This window comes from Siphateles boraxobius, unplaced genomic scaffold, assembly GCF_051911475.1.
Source record: "Siphateles boraxobius isolate OS27281-9 unplaced genomic scaffold, OSU_SipBor_1 24, whole genome shotgun sequence".
NCBI lineage: Eukaryota > Metazoa > Chordata > Actinopteri > Cypriniformes > Leuciscidae > Siphateles > Siphateles boraxobius.
Window position 1 is genome coordinate 15,952,734 of NW_027508855.1, and position 18,757 is coordinate 15,971,490.

At 36.3% G+C, this 18,757-nt stretch overlaps 1 protein-coding gene across 2 annotated transcripts in view; it reads left to right on the top strand.

Annotated features, from left to right (window-relative positions):
- The first annotated feature begins 2,224 nt into the window (after positions 1–2,224).
- The window catches only part of fbxw8 (F-box and WD repeat domain containing 8), a 50,113-nt gene continuing 33,580 nt past the window's right edge, over positions 2,225–18,757 (top strand). Inside the window, exons 1-8 of one of the 2 annotated variants that reach the window (XM_077241671.1) lie at positions 2,225–2,847; positions 2,931–3,035; positions 4,999–5,163; positions 5,362–5,450; positions 5,550–5,701; positions 6,866–7,062; positions 7,257–7,481; positions 15,803–15,930. In XM_077241671.1, coding sequence (XP_077097786.1) covers positions 2,476–2,847; positions 2,931–3,035; positions 4,999–5,163; positions 5,362–5,450; positions 5,550–5,701; positions 6,866–7,062; positions 7,257–7,481; positions 15,803–15,930 — 1,433 coding nt within the window. In that variant the 5' untranslated portion in view covers positions 2,225–2,475. The remainder of the gene's footprint in view (positions 2,848–2,930; positions 3,036–4,998; positions 5,164–5,361; positions 5,451–5,549; positions 5,702–6,865; positions 7,063–7,256; positions 7,482–15,802; positions 15,931–18,757) is intronic. The other variant, XM_077241672.1, reaches the window with a different exon arrangement.

Genomic DNA, 18,757 nt, shown 5'->3' on the forward strand with positions numbered 1-18,757 from the left:
TTGCATCTGTGATGTGTTGTATCGGTTGTGCTCATTCAAAGGTGAGCTGTTACTCTATTGATGAGATTTTCAATGCATGTAAACATTAAAAACATCGGCTGCGTCTCAAACCCTATTAATCTGCCTACCTAGACAGCATTTATAGTAGTGCACATTATGGAACCCAATTAAGTAGAAACATTTTAAATGTTTAGTACAATAGAAAATCTTTTATATGTAATTTGTGGGTATTTTTGTATCATACATGTGCATTTTTTGCAGAAAAGTTGAATGAGCGCATAACTGCCTGTTGTTCTATTAAACTATTTTACTCTATCCTTTTGTATTTTGTTCTCACTGGCATTGGAATGACAGGCCATTTAAAAATTGATATAAAAAACTCATAAAAATAAATAGAATAAACACAATTAAAAAGCTCATAAAAAGAGTAGAAATCACGGTTTTAAAATTCCCTGCTATTCCAAATAAACAAATAAAACCACTTAACTACATAAGACAATTTCATTATATTGTAAGGGTGGATTTCCTGCAGGGGTTCAGACTGCAAGACTGCCGAATGACTAAAGAAACGTTGTCAGCATGGTAGAAAGCTGTAAAGCAAATGTCTTTGTTCATTTCAAATTTCTTGGATTATTTTCAATCCTACAATATTCCATAGCATATAAAATTGAATTATATCTTATGTAGTTTATTTGTCTTGACAAATTGTACTGATGCTAATAAAACATGCCCCCACAACATCAACTGTCATTATATCATGAGATATTTATGAAAACCTTTATGAACTCAGGCAGAATTAAAGTCATTTTTCATCCTTTATTTACATTTCACTTGCTAGAAGTTCAGCAATAGTGCATTTTTTTAATTCAAGTATTGTGCTCATATTTTCTGTCACAATCACAACCATGTCAACTTGGCTCACACAAATTGTAAAACTACTTGGGATTTAAAACCCAATTTCATAAATCCTATTAGCTGCAGAAGCAACAAAACAAAATGGGTAATATGTTATTTTACAGTGTCTTTGTTACATATACATGTACTTACCATAGTAATAACAGTAAATTATTCATAATTACATGCAACTACCCTCAACCAAGCTCTATACCCTAACCCTATAGTAAAATGTTGTTAATTAATATTACTCAGTGCCTAAATATTGTTAGTGAATGTGACCTTTTATTTTACACATCTAACCCTATTATTCAGGTATGGTAAGGATAGTCAAATCAAATCTAATACTAAGCAGTTAATGCTAAATAAAAGTTATCTTAATCTCTAAACAGCAATATTCGTTGCAGCAAGCTCTCTTCACCCCTGTGTACCCTCTTGTTAACCTTTGTGGTTATTTACAAAATCAAAATCAGGAACCTAACTTTCATAACGGTTGCTTATTCATACTATTTTATAATAATCAAAGGAAGTGCTGCAGACACTTTCCAACTTCACAATCATTCTGTGGTGGTGATGGTGCAATTGATAAGACACATGCCTTTGGTGTGAAAGACCCGAGTTCGAATCCACTGTGAGACACCAATGTGTCGCTGATCAAGACACTTAACCCCTATCTCCAGAGGCTTGCGACCTCTGACATATATAGTCGCTTTGGATAAAAGCGTCAGCTAAATGAATAAATGTAAATGCCAATAACATAACACTGAAATTGGTAAATGGCAATATCAGTATCCAAAACAAAATTTAATTACACTGTAATAAGGACACCTTGAAATAAAGTGTAGCCCACAAATAGATACTGCATTTAATGAATTAAATATAAGGAGCAAGTAACCTGTAGCCCTAATTCATTCTTTCATTTACATAGATTTTATATTTGTCAATAGGTGTACTAAAAATTGTAAATGGCAATATAGGCCTACATGATATGATTTGTCAATAGTTATAAATTACACATTTTTGTATAGCCTATCGGATGGTGCTGAGCTGACCCATATTGAGTGATAAACACACATCTAATCTGATGCCTTTATTGTTTCCGTTTTGAAGCCTTTGTCTCAGACCACTGTAATCTGTGATGTAATATATGTGGGCGTCAGACAAACATTAGAATAGAATAGAATAGAATAGAATAGAATAGAATAGAATAGAATAGAATAGAATAGAAGTCTAGAAATTTTGTCTCAAACATTTCTATACATTTAATTAATGTTTGTCACATGTGAAGTTTTATTCATTATAGGCGAGCAATTTTTGCAGCTCCGCTTTTGATGCTGAAATGTTTTATTAATCTCTGAGACACAGTCATTATCTTGTATTGTAAAAATTGTTCTTTTCGTTTGGTGAGGAATATGCGCCATGCGGAACACTTTACGTGAACATGATGTTCCAGCCGAGGCCATTTCGCGGTCGGATCACTGTTTGTTTTGATCATAGACTTTAAAAGAGGTTTTGATGGCAACAGCGGTATTCTTGTGTGAATGACATATATAAATATGAATGAAAAAACAACTTAATTAAATGGGGATGGAAGAGGATGAGCTTTTGGCCTTTCGAGAGCGCTGGAAGCAGGAGTTAGAGAAAAACACAGACAAAGAGGGATATTTTGGGCATCTCAGTAAAGACAGTTCATCTGTTCACCAAAGCACTAGCTTTTGGGAGAAGCAGAGCAATGCGTCCCAGCAAACTCAGGCCACATCAAAAGAGCAGCCGGAGTATGTGTCGATCGCCGAGGGTTTGTTAGACGGGAGAAGCAGTCCACTGCTAGACAGAATCGAGCAAGAGAGAACGCGCAGGAAACGCGCTCCCGGCAGCGACGCGCTCAACACAGACGCGCCCCCCAAAAAAGAAAACAAGCGCCAGAAACTGCTTGAGCAGTTCCTCCAGGACCTGGTAACGCTCCTGTTATGTAGCTGTTCATGATATTTACCGTGCTTGTCTTAATAATAAACCCGGATATTATGTGTTTACTTTAGAATGAAGTGAATGACATACCATTCTTTGACGTGGAGTTGCCCTATGAGCTGGCGCTAAAGATTTTCCATTTCCTGGGCAGAACGGATCTAGGACGATGTGCTCAGGTAAATATAAATGAGTGTCTATTCTATTCTATTCTATTCTATTCTATTCTATTCTATTCTACATGATTTCCACTGACATAGGAATAGCAGGGTTATAACCTTCGAGACGCGGCTACAGGTTGTCCTAATCTTCCTAATCTACCTAATCTCCAGCGAGGTGATTTTAACATTCATGTGGATTCCAGTAGTTGTTCTCTTGGTACTGATTTTTTCTATCACTGCTGGACTGCTTCAATTTTACACAACACATACATGGCCCCACACATGACAAAGGGCATACCTTGGACCTGGTGTGCTGTGCTGGCATAACCCCCTCCCACCTGCAGTTCACTGACCTGGCTGTCTCTGACCACTATGCCATCCTATTCTTGGTCCTTATGTCTCTCCCAAAAGGAGTGCACCAAATGGCCCATCACGTTCAAGAACATCAAACGGGTGTGTACTTCCATGCTATCTGACTCCCTAGCGACCCACCTCGCAATCCACCACCCCTACCAAACAGTTGATGGCATGGTGGAACACTACAACCGTGCCCTCTCTCTCAGCCTGGACTTTGTAGCTCCTCTCACCACGCGTTACATGTCTTTCTCTCGTCCTGCCCCCTGGTACACCCCTGAGCTCCGCAGGATGAAGACCATAGGACGCAGGCTCGAGTCGAGAGACGATACAGAAGATCCGGCCTCACTGTCCATCGTGAAGCATTTAAAGAACACGTCACAAACTACAAAGAAGCCCTTTCTCGGGCAAAAACTAGGTATTACTCCACACTCATCAGTAACCAACAAAAACACCCCAAATTGCTCTTCTCCACGATCAACCGTCTTCTTCACCCTCCTGATGCCACTAAACCCTCAGATGCAGGTGACCTCTGCTCCGGGTTCCTGGATTTTTTCCCCACACTACCCCAACAGGATTCTCACCACTCACCTCAGTGCTGCCTATCCGTCTTCTCTCCACTGGATGCCAACCAAGTAACAAAACTGCTAATCTCAGCCAAGACTTCAACCAGCAGTCTTGACCCAATGCCCACCAACCTGTCTGCCTGCCCATCCTCTGCCACCCAATGGAAAACATCATAAATGCATCTCTTTCCTCTGGTGTGGTACCATCCAGCTTTAAAATGGCGGCAGTCATCCCCACTCTATAAAAGCAAGGCTCAGACTCAGACGACCCCGCAAACTATTGTCCAATCTCCACCCTCCCTTTCCTCAGCAAAATCCTGGAAAGAGCAGGCTGCCCAGCTTCAACATCACATGTCCCACCATGAGCTCTTCGAACCCCTCCAATCTGTTTTCAGAACCCACCATTGCACTGAGACCGCCCTTATCAGAATTACTAATGACCTCCTGCTTGCTGCTGCTCATCACCATCCTCATCCTTCTTGACCTATCTGCAGCTTTTGGTACAGTTTCCAATACCATCCTTCTTCACCGCCTCTCTGAGCTCATCAGCCTCAGTAGCACAGCACTGTCCTGGTTCTTGTCCTCTTACACCCCCCGCACCAGGTTGCAGACTTTTGGGGACAGGGCTTTCTCTGCCAATTCTCACACACTCTGGAACAGTATACCCCTCCACGTCCGCTCTGCCCCATCCCTGCCCATGTTCAAAATGCACCTCAAAACATTTTTGTCACATTAAGTCCTTTTATTGCAGCTTCAAAAGACTACACGATCCCAGTCGAGGAATAAGGGTCTTATCTAGCTAAACAATCTGTCATTTTGTAAAAAAAAATCAAAATGTATATACTTTTTAACCACGAATGCTCGTCTTGCATGTCCACGACTTCACACATTACGTAATCATGTTTGGAAATTATATTATATATTCAGAGAATATTTGGTTTCTCACTGCCACAAAGCAACACATTTGCTTTAATTGCCATCCAAATACTTTATGGATGTCTTGTGACATTTATTTTATAGAAATAAAGTGGTTATTATTCTCGTCTTTGCATTTGTTTCAGGTGAGTAAATCCTGGAAGGTGCTGGCTGAGGATGAGGTCCTGTGGCATAGATTGTGTCTGGAGGAAGGTTTTCACAATGGGGCAAGTATCTCTGACTCCCCCTGCTGGAAGAGCACGCTCAGAGACTGCCGCAACACAGAGAACGGGGTGAAGTCAAACTGGAAGGTCAGCACCATGCCATTACGGTCCCAGAATACATTTTATTCTTAAACAAGAACATTTATATCAGACTAATATTTATTTTTATGTTCAATGATTTTTTAACTTTAATTACATTTTTATAATTATATATATATAATATGAGTAAATTATAAGTAATTTAATTTGTTTAAAAATATGTTTTTACTCTTTTTAAATGAACAGAATCGTGTTGGATCCATTCGTCACCTGCAGTACGAGTTAGGAAAGGTGTTGTGTGACGTCAGTTCCTGTGCTGGTCTTGTTATCGCTGGGTGTGTATTACTAAAGCGCATATAATTAATAAGCTGTATGTTTTCAATTATCCAAACACTACTGATCCTATAATCATTGTGTGCATCTGTTCTATACAGTTACACCTCTGGTGATGTCCGTCTGTGGGACACGCTTCACTGGGACAAATCATACCTGCACCCCACACATTCCATCAGAGATGAAACCCCTGCCCCTTATGTTAGTCACGTACGTGTCAATAAGACTGTAGCCACAGCTGCTTATGAGAATGGTAAGAGATTTTTACTTTTTTTCTGCCACCACCTTCTTTTTGCTGAAAGGATAACACATTTCCTTAAAAAAAAAAAAAAACAAAAAAAAAAATTGATTGCACATCTTACAATTCTTTGTTACCATTAGTAAACTACATTAGTTAGCAAGAACTAGCAATGAAAAAATACTTCTAAAGCATTTATTAATCTTAGTTAATGTTAGTATTTTTAAGACACGCCAAGTTTATAATGTAACAAATGTAATTTTTAAATAGATATGTCACCATACTTCCCCAGTTCCCACTGATGCCGTTAAGTATTGCTAAAGTTTTTTTGTGTTCTAAAATGTTATGTTTGTAATTGTATATGCTAATCGGCTTGATATAATTAAATATGCTCTAATTTGTATACATTTCCAGAACAGAAATTGAACACGTTGAACAGATTCTAATTCTTTTTTCATTTTTTTGACATAACAGTTCAGATGTTATAGGAAGAAGGAGACGGGAACCGGCAAACATTTAAAGAATTGAATAACAAAATAAAACAAATACAAAACGTTTCGTTTTGATTATCACTCTGCTAATTGAACTCATTTCGTAATTTACGCAGTCATTTAACTGAACTGAATCAACACTAAATTGACTTAAGTTGAATAATGACATTATTGTCTTTTTTAGAGCTCTTTTACATTACATTTTATTTTACATTTTAGAGCTCTGTTGGCATTATTAAATTATTATTTTCCTGTTTATCTCTGTAAAGCTGCTTTGAGACAATCTGTATGGTATAAAGCACTATATAAATAATGTGACGACTCCATAAATCACCATGTTTTTAGGAAGACAATTTTGTATACGACTAGGCGAAGCAGACCCTTCTGTAAAATCCTTTAGAATGTGAATAGGAATAAAACCGGAGATTTGATGTAAATACTGTTGAAGTGAAAATTTCTGAGAAATCTACAGACACACTTAGATAAAGTGCAATAAATAAACGCTTAAAAGTGTATTTTGAATGTTTTCTTTTCACTAGTCTAAATTTATTTTATGTTAGTAAAGATTAATACTGCAACAAATGTATTGCTCACTGTCAGTTAATAATGGTTAATCCATGAACTAACTTTAACTAGACTTTTAACTGAAATTGTAATTCTGATAATACATTTTGTTGTGTATGTTTAGGGTGTGTAGATGTGTGGAGCACTGAAACCGGTCTTGAGCCCATTCACCGGTACCAGCACCTCCGTAGGGTTCATGCACTGGATCTAAGTCCTGACAGTCCTGCTTTGGCCTCTGCATCAGGACCAGAAGTGCGGGTGGACGCACCAGATGAGAAGGGCTACTGGAAATCACGATGTCTCGTTCAGTTACCAAAGCCTGTAAGTCTAATCTGAGACGTGAAGAGCAGATGCCAGCCATATACCAGTTGACAAAATGAGTCATGCATGTGGGTGATTTTGGCACCAGCAAGGCATTCCATAGAATTAAGTTGTTTGATGCATCCACAACTCACACAGAATAGTGCATAAGCACTAACCAGTCATGTATTCATCAGAGAAACTGTATTTTTCAGGTAGATGGGGTATTGGTGGTGCCAGGGAGACGGGACTTCCCTTTGGTCACAGCATGGGCAGGTGAGAGCGTTTACCTGCTGGATTCCAGATGGAAGGAAGAACAGGAGCCAAGAGTTCTTCACTTTGTGTACGACCATCCAGTGACCTGTGTGGACGTGTCATCCTGCAGAGCCGTCCTGGGGATCAAGAGCTGCGGATGGGGCATGAATGACGGAGGCAACAAGGTATCTGTGTCCAGAATCCTGAAAAAAAAGTATCATTGTCTCCGCAAAAATATTACAAAAAATTATAAGATAAGATAATTATAAGAAATGTTTCTTGAGCAGTAAATCAGCATATTAGAATGATTTCTGAAGAATCATGTGACACTGAAGACTGGAGTAACAACTTTACATCACAGGAATAAATTACTTTGTAAAATTGCACTGTAAAATTTTAAATGTTCAAATTCTAATAATATTTCACAATATTACTTTTTTGGCTATTTTTGTTCAAATAAATACAGCTATAGTGAGCATAAGAAGCTTCGGTAACACTTTTCAATACGGTTTCATTAGTTAATATTAGTTTACTACATTAATTAACATTAACAAATAATGAACAACTGTATTTTTATTAACTAATGTTTTTTGCCATGAAAATAGCTTTGAATGCTGACATGGCATTAAATAAAATAATCTGAATCTATTAACTAATGTTAAAAAAGATTAATGAATACAGTAACAAATATTTTGCTCCTGTTAGTTTATGTTAGTTAATACATTAACTAATGTTAACAAATGAAACCTTATTGCAAACTGTTACCGAAATCTTTCAGAAACATAAAAAAATCGAATCGACCCCAACCTTTATTCTCTCGATTTCGATTTTTTTTAATGTTTATATATATGTATTTATTAGTGCTATCAATCGATAAACTTTTTTTTAATCACACACTTATCTTGAAATTAAGCATACGCCATTTATCTCGTTTAACACATTCGTTTGCCTTAACACATTGTTTTTGCCTTTATTGCAATATGATAGTATAGAGTTGACAGAAAGCAAAGTGAGAGATGAGAGGGGACAGGATCGGGACTCAAACTCGATGCGTAATCGCGCTATATGTCAGAGCCCTGCCCATGAAGCCGTCGGCTCCGACAAAACGACCTTCTTTTGTTGCCTGACCTCACCAAGCACTCTTATGTTTCAATACCATTCTGTTATGCAATGCCACTTTTCATAATCAAATCAATTTCTAAAAAATTCAATCAAGTCCCACCATACATTTTTTCCGTTGAATATCTTATTGTCAATGTAGGAAACTAATGGGGCAAATCTTGCTGTACCATATACAGGTTTGAGAGGCCACTTCTGATAAATGATTGGCTATTTTTAAAGATGGAGGCAAATTTAATTTCTTTCTCCATTTCCCATTTCAAGCTGCCTTTTATTTGCATATCCATTCTGATTGGTTAATTTATGCATCAGAGGAGACATTAGGTTTTTGAGATTTGATTCTTTTAAGCAGTCTCTTACCAGAGTAATCTCTTACTAAAACAAAATTTAATTTGATTATTTTTTGTGTTGTTAGTTTTATATAAAATACAATTTTGAGGTCAATGGGGAGTAACCTGAGGTTTAGAGCATTGCTCTAGGGGACAGTGTTGATATTTTATGAATCATTCCTCATGAGGTTTGAACCTACAGGTTTTTTTTTTTGCTTACCTGCTTTGACCACTAAGTCACACCAACACATGATGTCAACAAATGCGGTCTGGTGTTCTCATGTGGCCGATCCCTGTTGTTTACATAATTTGAGCCCACTAGTGAAGTGCATTGTGACCGTATTCCCAAAGTCACGATGAATAAAAAGTTGCTCTGTGCTCATGTTATTATCTTAGGAATAGACCAGTTACTTTAATTAACACAAAATTGGGTCCCAACGCATCTCCCAAGAGTCCCTAGTTTGTTTCTAACTCTGGCGTGCTGTATATGGTGCAAAGCAGTGTTATTTTAGTATCACGAATCACTCTTATAAATAAAGGTTCCAAAAGGGGATTTTCACAGTGATGCTGTAGAAGAACCTTAAAATAACTATTATTTAAAAAAATCTAAAGAACCTTTTGCGGAATTGAAAGGTTCCCTGGATGTTAAAGTAATATGTTGAGTAATAAAAAGTAATCTCTACGACACTTTTACATTTAAAATCCCTCAATTCTCGCCATCTCTGAAAAGCCAAGCCAATGTTGATTCTTGTTTTATTATGAGCTCTGTTCGTTTTTTTGCTAGCAGAAGCACCTCTGTTCGGCGTTAGATCCTCTGCGTCCTCGGCGGTTGGAGATTTAACGTTTCAAGTCAACTTTTCTTGCTCGTTTTGACAACTAACCTATACCACCCAACATGCGTCAAAGTAGCCAGAGCAACTTTTCTCTATTTACGCATATATGACGAGATGCACATGGACGAGTGACGCAAGTACACAATTTTGCGTGAAAAGCATTCCGTTCATCAAAAATATGAACACTTATAATAGGCTTACCGTTCCCATAGCGAATCAGGGTAAGACAAAAACACATTTTGGAAGAAGGATTAATGGTGTATTGACTTTTGAATTTTGTTAATTTTGAACAAAAAAAGTTACACAGTGCACCTTTAATATTTTTTTATTAGATTTTATTTTTTAAATTTTCTCTTTTAATTTGAATAAGTTAGTTTTAATAATTTTGTTGTGTTTTGTTTAAAAAAAAGTATATAGATTTATTAAGCTTTAGTTTATTTTATTTCTTCAACTTAAACTAAACACAAATGAGAAATGTTGGCTTGTAACTAGCTAGTTATACAGATAAATGGCTAGAAATAAGCCTATCTTTATACAGTTTATTTATTTCAGTTAATGTTTTTTTTACAGTAATGAACATAGTTTTAAGTTTCAGTTAACGATAATAATAACCCTGGTGCAAAGTTTCTCCAGAGCTTTGAGTTTGATCCCTTGCAGTCTTGTACTCGTACTCTCCTGATTAAAAGCCCAAACATCATGTGAAAATAGACCTTAAAATAAACCTCTCCAAATCACAATAGCCCTCCCTGCAAGTCCCCAGCGTATTTATGCAACCGTTTAAATAGACAGCATTCATGTGTAGGGGGAGATCAGTGCTCGAGGGGGAGGGATGGGTTTTCTCAGGGGAAACTGTTAGTTTTTCAGTGAAGCGAAAGGCGTACATGTTGACAGTAATCAGATGAGTGCTTGATAGATGGATGCAGATGGTGTCCTGTTGTATCACACAATGCTTTGGCTCTCTTTCTCCACTGACATCACCCTCATTTAAACGCTCTCATTAACCAAACGGGCACCGGGGCGGCTATTTAGAGGAAGCCGAGAGTTTGAACGACAGGACAGTTTGTCAAAGTCAGCCTCTAGTGGACTGTCTTGTTTCACTCTTTAATGGAAGGTGTTACAAGAATACTTCTAGTTGCACATCTTGTACACATTTTTGACAAATTAAAAAAATTGCAAGTATAATCATCTTGGATGTTTAAGTCATTTCAACTTGAATTACGTTAAACTGACTTGAATTAGTTGAATTTTGTATAACTTGTATAAAAAAAATGTTAAAGCAATGTGAAACATACATTTTCCACCTTCAGTTTTTTACAGTGGTACACAGGCAGTGCAATGCTTGATTGTGATGTATAAACGTAAAGAAAATTTGTAATAAGAATATAGGAAAAGGTTATGAATCATGTGACACTGAAGACTGGAGTAATGATGCTGAACATTCAGCTTTGCCATCAGGAATAAATTACATTGTAAATGATTTTCAAGCAGAAAACAGTTATTTTAAATTGTAATAATATTTTACAGTATTACTGTATTTTACTGTATTTTTGATCATATAAATGCAGTCTTTGTGAGCACAAGAGACTTATTTTAAAAACAAGTTCTCAATCCCCTTGTCTAATAAGGCTAATGTGTTGTTTTCCACAGACACTTAACATCATTCTAGTAAGATGTGGAAGTGTTTCCCTTCCCTTATCTTGACGCATCTTGCTTTAGACTATCTAGAATCTCAGGACTTTATCTGGCACTATTATTGCTGCACATTTAGCAGGAATCATACTCATTTGTTTCCTGTTGTGTCATTCCTCTGTGAATACTCTACAAGTTTCCATTCTATTCATGATTAGCACCTTTCGCATCCGTGTGTAATGTCATGTCTGTAAGCCGTGTTGCATGTTGACAGGATTTTCAAACTGCGAGAGGGAAGTCAGACGTGCCAGAACTGACGCTGGTGAATCCAAGGTGTTTGTGTGTTATTAAATGAGAAGCCATATGCCTCATTAAAACTTGTCAAAAACAAAGGAGGCAAATGGAGTAACAGAGTGAGTCATACATCATGTTTTGGTGTTTATTTCTGAACTTGAGCTCTATTTGGACTTTTGAATTACTATTATTACCACTGCACGTCTATGATTACATGTAATGATTAGGATGAGATTGGGATCTCAGCAGTTTTTACCAAGATGTCTAGAGTAGACACTTTTACATGTTTCAATCTGTATTGGTTTGTTTTTCTCTAGCTGCTATATTTAGTGTATGTGCTAGTCAAGTGTGTTATTTTAGCTTTCATCTTTGTTTTTAAGCTGGAGGACTGGAAGCTCTGGGCATCTGTTGTGTGTGTGTGTTTGAAGCACTGACCCAGACACAAACACACACACACACACACACACACACACGCACACACGCAGATCATGCTGGCAAACCCTGAGGCGCCACTTTCATGTTTAACAGCCAGATAGGCTGGTGAAAATGTGGCACACTGTTGCACCTCCAGGTGCTGAAAATCAGAGACATGCAGTGTCTCGTGAGATCAGTATGAATCTGATTAACATCTCCACTCTGATCGAATTTCTGGAAGATGAAAGAGCTCGGAAATGTATAATTATACCAAATATCAGGGGGCGCATTACAAATGTAAATGATTTGATGATTTTTTAAGATGTATTTAACAGTTTTATTTTCTACCTACAAAAAAATCTAATTACTACCAAACTTTCAGATAACATCCAAGGATTATAATAACCAATCAATTTTAATTTGATTTTAATTATTTTTATTTGATTTTATATCTCTTTCATCCAGTAAACAAAGTGCTATATTTGCTTTATTGTAGGTACCAAGGCCTAATTTTAGATTTTTACTTTTATTTAAACATATTGTAGAAATACAATTTTTGTTAGGGAAAGAATTGTTTAATTACATGCTTGAAGCATTTTAAAATAATTTTTCATTTTATTATTTACTATTTTATATATATATATATATATATATATATTTTTTATAAATAGATAATCAAACAATTACCAACCGCTAAGTTATTGATCACAAATAGACAAGTATAATAAAATCTTATTACATTTCATAAGATTGAGCTTATTTTTTATATTTAAAAAGAAACTTCGGTAACAATTTAGTTAAGGGTCCAATTCTCACTATTAACTTCTTGCTTATTATCATGTATATTACTAGGATATTGGCTGTTTATTAGTATTTATGAAGCACATATCTATGCCTTATTCTGCATGACCATATTCTACATCCCTTAAAGAGATAGTTCACCCAAAAATGAAAATTAGCCCATGATTTACTCACCCTCGAGCCATCCTAGGTGCATATGACATTCTTCTTTCATACCAATACAATCGGAGTTCTGAAGTGAAGCGATACGTTCATGTAAGAAAAATATCCATATTGGATGCGCAAAGTGCATCAAATGCATGCGCTTTGATGGACTTCAAAAAATGTACAGCTGATCACTGCCATTATAAAGCTTGGAAGAGCCAGGACATTTTTTAATATAACTGTAATATGATTGTATCGGTCTGAAAGAAGAATGTCATATACACTAGGATGACTTGAGGGTGAGTAAATTAATGGCTAATTTTCATTTTTGCGTGAACTATCCCTTTAATCCTATAATACCTAAACTTAACCAACTACCTTACTAACTATTAATAAGCAGTAATTATGAGTTTGTTGAGGCAAAAGTTGTAGTTAATTGTCAGTTAATAGTGAGAATTGGACACTAATCTAAAGTGTGACCAAAACTTCAAGTCACAATACAAAAACATATTCTGTTATAGAAAATTTTAAATACCAAATGTATTTTTTACTTTAATACATATAAGATTTTACAAGTCTGTAAGATTTTTATTGTTTTAGATAGAAGTATCTTCTGCTCACCAAGGATTTATTTATTTGATCAAAAATACAGCAAAACAGTAATATTGTGAAATATTATTACAATTTATAATAATAATAATTTTGTCTTTTAATATATTTAAAAATATATTACTGTAGTGGCAAAGCTGAATTTTCAGCATCACCACTCAAGTCTTCAGTCACATGATCCTTCAGAAATTATTCTAACCTTTCTTAACATTATCCATGTTGAAACAGTTGTGCTGCGTAATGTTTTTGTGGAAACCGTGATACATTTTTTCAGGATTCTGTGATGAATAGAAAGAACCGGCATTTACATGAAAAACAAAGTTTTTGTTACTTTAAAAGTACATTCACTACGCCCTTGCTGAATAAAATCATGAATGTATTTATTACAACCTGACCCCAAACTTTTGAACAGAAGTATACGTTTTAATAAATTGAAAATTGGGGTTATTTTCACATGGAAAAATTGAATTTTGATGCATGTAAAGTGATGTGCATATGAAAATGCTATTTGTGAAATGTAATCCACCCCAACGTGGCAGCTAAATCATTGTTTACTTGTGTAAACGTCTCCATAACCTCCTGAATCCTGTAATGATGAATAAATCCCCAACATAATCCCAGTAGTCTGTCTTCCCGCCTGTGACATATGCACTCATCGCGGATTCATTCTAATCAGCTTTCCTCCTCAAGTCTTTACATATTGTAGCTTTACACATTGGAAGCTTTACTCGTGTCTTGATGACAAACTCCCATTGGCTGTAATTTTTGGGTCCTCTCAAGGATTTTGGCTGGCAGCGCGGTGGCTCGCAATTAAGTGTGTCTGGCCCAAACTGAAGGCACTAAACAGCTGGCATGAGCTCAAATCTGACATCATGCAGTTCTTCTCTCTTCTCCCTCTTTTGTTTAACATCTCTATCTGTTGCCTCAAAGTTTGCGTCCAATTTGGCACGTGTCATTGTCTGTCCTTTGCTCACTGTTTAAATGGCAGCTGATGCAATCAGTTAACCAGTCTCTTTCTTAGGATTGAATTACCTCAGAGACAGTTTAATGTGAGCGGATTAGTCAAAAGCCTCAGATGTTTTAAAGCGACTGCAGGAGACTCACGGTACAATGGTTCATAATCGATCATTGAACACTTTTTTGTTTCTCTGTGGTCTTCACAAGAAGTGAGTGTCAGAGTTTGAAGTTTAAAAGACCTGCTTCCTAATGAATTGAACTGTAGCGAATATATAAATGCACACATAAATGAAAGTATCAATACACTATTGTGAGAATTGCATATTGATACCTGATTGCATGTGCACTACACTATTTACACTTTGCTTTTAATGTTTATATGTTTATTTATATTTATGCACCCATAAACATGTGGTTGGTCACATTGCATGTTTAAAGACAGCTTATTATAACGCTTAGCTCATGAATATCTGTAAAAATTTATTTGTGCATTTTCAAGGCAAAACTACATGCAAACCAATTACATTAACTTTCAATTGCACAATGATTTTCTGTTTTGGTCATGGCAAAAAGTAAATGACTCACTGCAAATAACACCTTTGGCTAAAGTAGAAGTATACAATAATGCTCAAAAGTTTGGGGTTGGTAAGACTTTTTAATGCTTTTGAAAGAAATCTATTATGCTCACTAAGACTGAATTACTGAATTTATTTGATCAAAAACACAGTAATATTGGAGTTTATAACAATTTAAAAAAAATCTATTTTCTAATTGAATATATTTTAAAGTGTAATTTTTTCCTGTGATCAAAGCTGAATTTTCAGCATCATTACTCCAGTCTTCAGTGTCACATGATCCTTCAGAAATCATTCTAATATGATGATTTGCTGCTCAAGAAACATTTATTATTATCATAAATGTTGAAAACAGTTGTGCCACTTAATATTATTATTGAAACTGATATATTTTCTTTTTTCATGAATGAATAGCATTTTTTTCATTTGTTAAATAAATATATTATTTTCTTATTAAAATATTGCTTAGTGACACCAAAATGTTGAATGGTAGCCTACTGTTCAATTCAGTTCACATCAATTCTGTTTAGATAAAAGCATCTGCATAAGTGAGAATCTTAAAAAAGCTAAAATGCCAGTTAAACAGGTTGGTTCTGTTGGTTTATACTGATTATGTACCTGAAGTGTTAAAAGTGTGTAAGAAGTTCAGAGGGCATGCAAGACTTCAGAAATGTATTGTCTGGCATCTGTGGATGCAAGCTGTGGGCCTGACATTTGAACCTTAGCAGGTGTTACTGGACAATCCTGCCAGTTTTACAATCTATCTTCCATCTCACCACGAGCAATCGTCCTCTCTCCTCAGATTCAGGTGTACAGCTTGGAGACCAGCCAGTGTGAGCTGACCGTGGGGAACTCGGCGGGAGACTTCACCTGCGTCAACCTGAGAGACAGCCCTCCTCACCTGCTGGTGTGTGGGAACAAAGACAGGCGGTACGACACGCTCGCAAACATGTGTACCTCATCTATCACTGTTACACACACACACACACACACACACACACACACACACACACACACACACACACACACACACACACACACACACACACACACACACACACACACACACACACACACACACACACACACACACACACACACACACACACACACACACACACACACACGTGTTTCTGTCTTCTGTCTGGCAAATTAAAGCCTCCTGTGGCTTGAGTTTCTTAAACACTGAGAGTTTGATGAGTTCCGACGGAATAGTAGCATTTCTCATTTACACCTGCAGCTGGTGTGAATTCCGTTTTCTTTTTTTTTAGGTTGTATTGCATTTTTCTAATGCAACTAGTTTTATTTTTTTAAGGTTAGGGGGAACATTTTGAATGGCTGTATATAATGAAGCCTGTTGACACATTGAGCCTTAGTGTTCATGTGAGACAGGTTTGATGTGTGTTCATCTCATTCCCAACTCTCATCCCTCTGTAGGTGAATCTCACAAAACCTTTTATGAGCATGTTTTGCATAATTACAATGATGCCTATTTTTATGACCATTAAAGGGATAGTTCACCCAAAATGTTTAATTTTGTCATAATTTGCTCACCCTCAAGTTGTTCCAAACTTGTATGAGTTTCTTCTCTTGAACACTAAAGAAGATATTTTGAAGAATGCTGGTAATCAAGCAGTTGACGGTAGCCATTGACTTTCATTGTAGGGAAAAACAAATACTATGGAAGTTCTGTCAACTTTCTGGTTACCAATATTCTTCAAAATATCTTCTTTTGTTTAACTTTTGCTGATTTTATTTTTAAATTAATAACTTAAATTCAGTATAACACATTCACTATAAAGTAGAAATGTTTTTATTATATACACTACTGTTTAAAAGTTGTGAAATATTATTACAATTTAAAATGATTGTTTTCTATTTTAATATATTTTAAAATGTAATTTATGCCATCTTCATTGTCAAATGATCCTATCATTCTGATATGCTGATTTTCGTGCTCAAAAAATGTTGAAAACAGTTTCTTACCACAGCTTATACAACATTTTTGTGGAAAACGTAATACATTTTATTAACCAGAATTAATTGATATTCATTGAACATTGAAAAGAACAGAATTTATTTGAAATAGAAATTTGTTTATAGCATTATAAATGTCTTCACTACTGTCAATTGACCAATTTAATGCATCCTTAATGCATCCTTTTTCAAAATTGCCAGATCTATTGAATGTTTCTTTTCTTTTTTCTCAGATAATAAAAGGTATTGTTTATTTAGTGTCATACTTGTATTGTTTGCAGTTAAAACAGAGTTGAAATGCAGACGAAAATCGTGTAATACTTTCATTTTTACGATATATGACAAAAGTCGCCAAGTTTCGTACCATAGCATAATGTACTTACACAAATAAATCATTTTCTTTTGATTCGAACAAATCTAACGGTTCACCCCAAAAAACTATAATTTAACACTGTAATAATAGGAATATGCTGAATTTTTATTGACTCTTATTTTATTGACTTTTATTGAGAAATTTTTGCTAAAAATGAATCTACCTGGGCACTGCCATGTTTGAGTGCATGCATTTTTTTTTTATGTTCTATAGCAATTTATTCACATTCTATTCACTTTCCCAAGAAGGTAATTGGAAATTCCAACTTTGCAAGTCTTCAAAAACTTTAAAAGGCAAATTTAGATTCATCTAGAGAGTATAAAAGAAATGATTTGATTAAGGCGGCAAAATAAATCAGGACAATCTGACTTCGAACCTCCCACATGTGCACCACAGCTCAATGTATCTGGAACATGTGTGTTAACCACCAGGCCACAGCTCTGGGAACAGAAGTTCATTTTTTTTATGTGTTGGTTCATTGTCTACTGGCCACATACAGCAGATTTGGATAGTTTAATAGATCTGCATATATACAAGATTAAAGCACTTAGAATAAAACACTACTAATTATTTCCAAAGTGAAAACTTTTTTCCCCCCACAGCTGTGGTCCTTTCAAAGCACGACAAGCACTCTGTCTTGCTCTCAACTATTTTTGGCTTACCTTGAAAATCATTTGACGAAAAAGCATCTGAAAAGCTCAGGCACTTGTAGAAGTGTGCAATGGGAATAATGAAAGCTCTCGGTTTGAAAGGATGTGTTATTGTCAGCGGTGCATCACAGAGGGCTATTGATTTAGTGGACAAAGAGATGTTGGAGACGAGGAGAGATGTGGTACATCTGGCCAGCGGACTCAATACAGAACCATGAACGCGGTCCACATCTGATGCTTGTGTCTCAATTAGTCTTTGCCGAATAAAGAGCCATTTCATTGACACTTGTGACAGCGGGAGCTCTACTTTGGCAGGTGGAGATGCTTGGCAGGTCTTTGTAAATAAATTCCAACTGCATCTTCGCTCAGACACTATATAGAGTGCCAAGAGGGAGGGCATGATGTCTCTCTGGCCAGCTGCGGTGTCTTTTAAAACATCCCTTTTTTGTGTCTTTCTCTGTCTGTCTTTCCACGGTTCCGACAAAGCAAAAGCTCTCACCTTTTGTTCGTCTTTGATGAATGAACGAAGCGAAACACTCCTTGGAGTGTCATTTTGGCTGTAATGATTTGACCCCATCTGATTCATCTGCGGGCAAAACACCAAACAGCTCAGAGGAAATGAGGGCTCGGGTCCTGCCCTTTATTAGCGTGGCCAAAGGCCAGGACCTAATGCATCAGTTCTGCTTTCCAATTTGTTCAGCCTCAGTGCTGCGGAGAGAGAGGAATCTCTGTTTGTGTTGTTGTGCCTGATTGGATC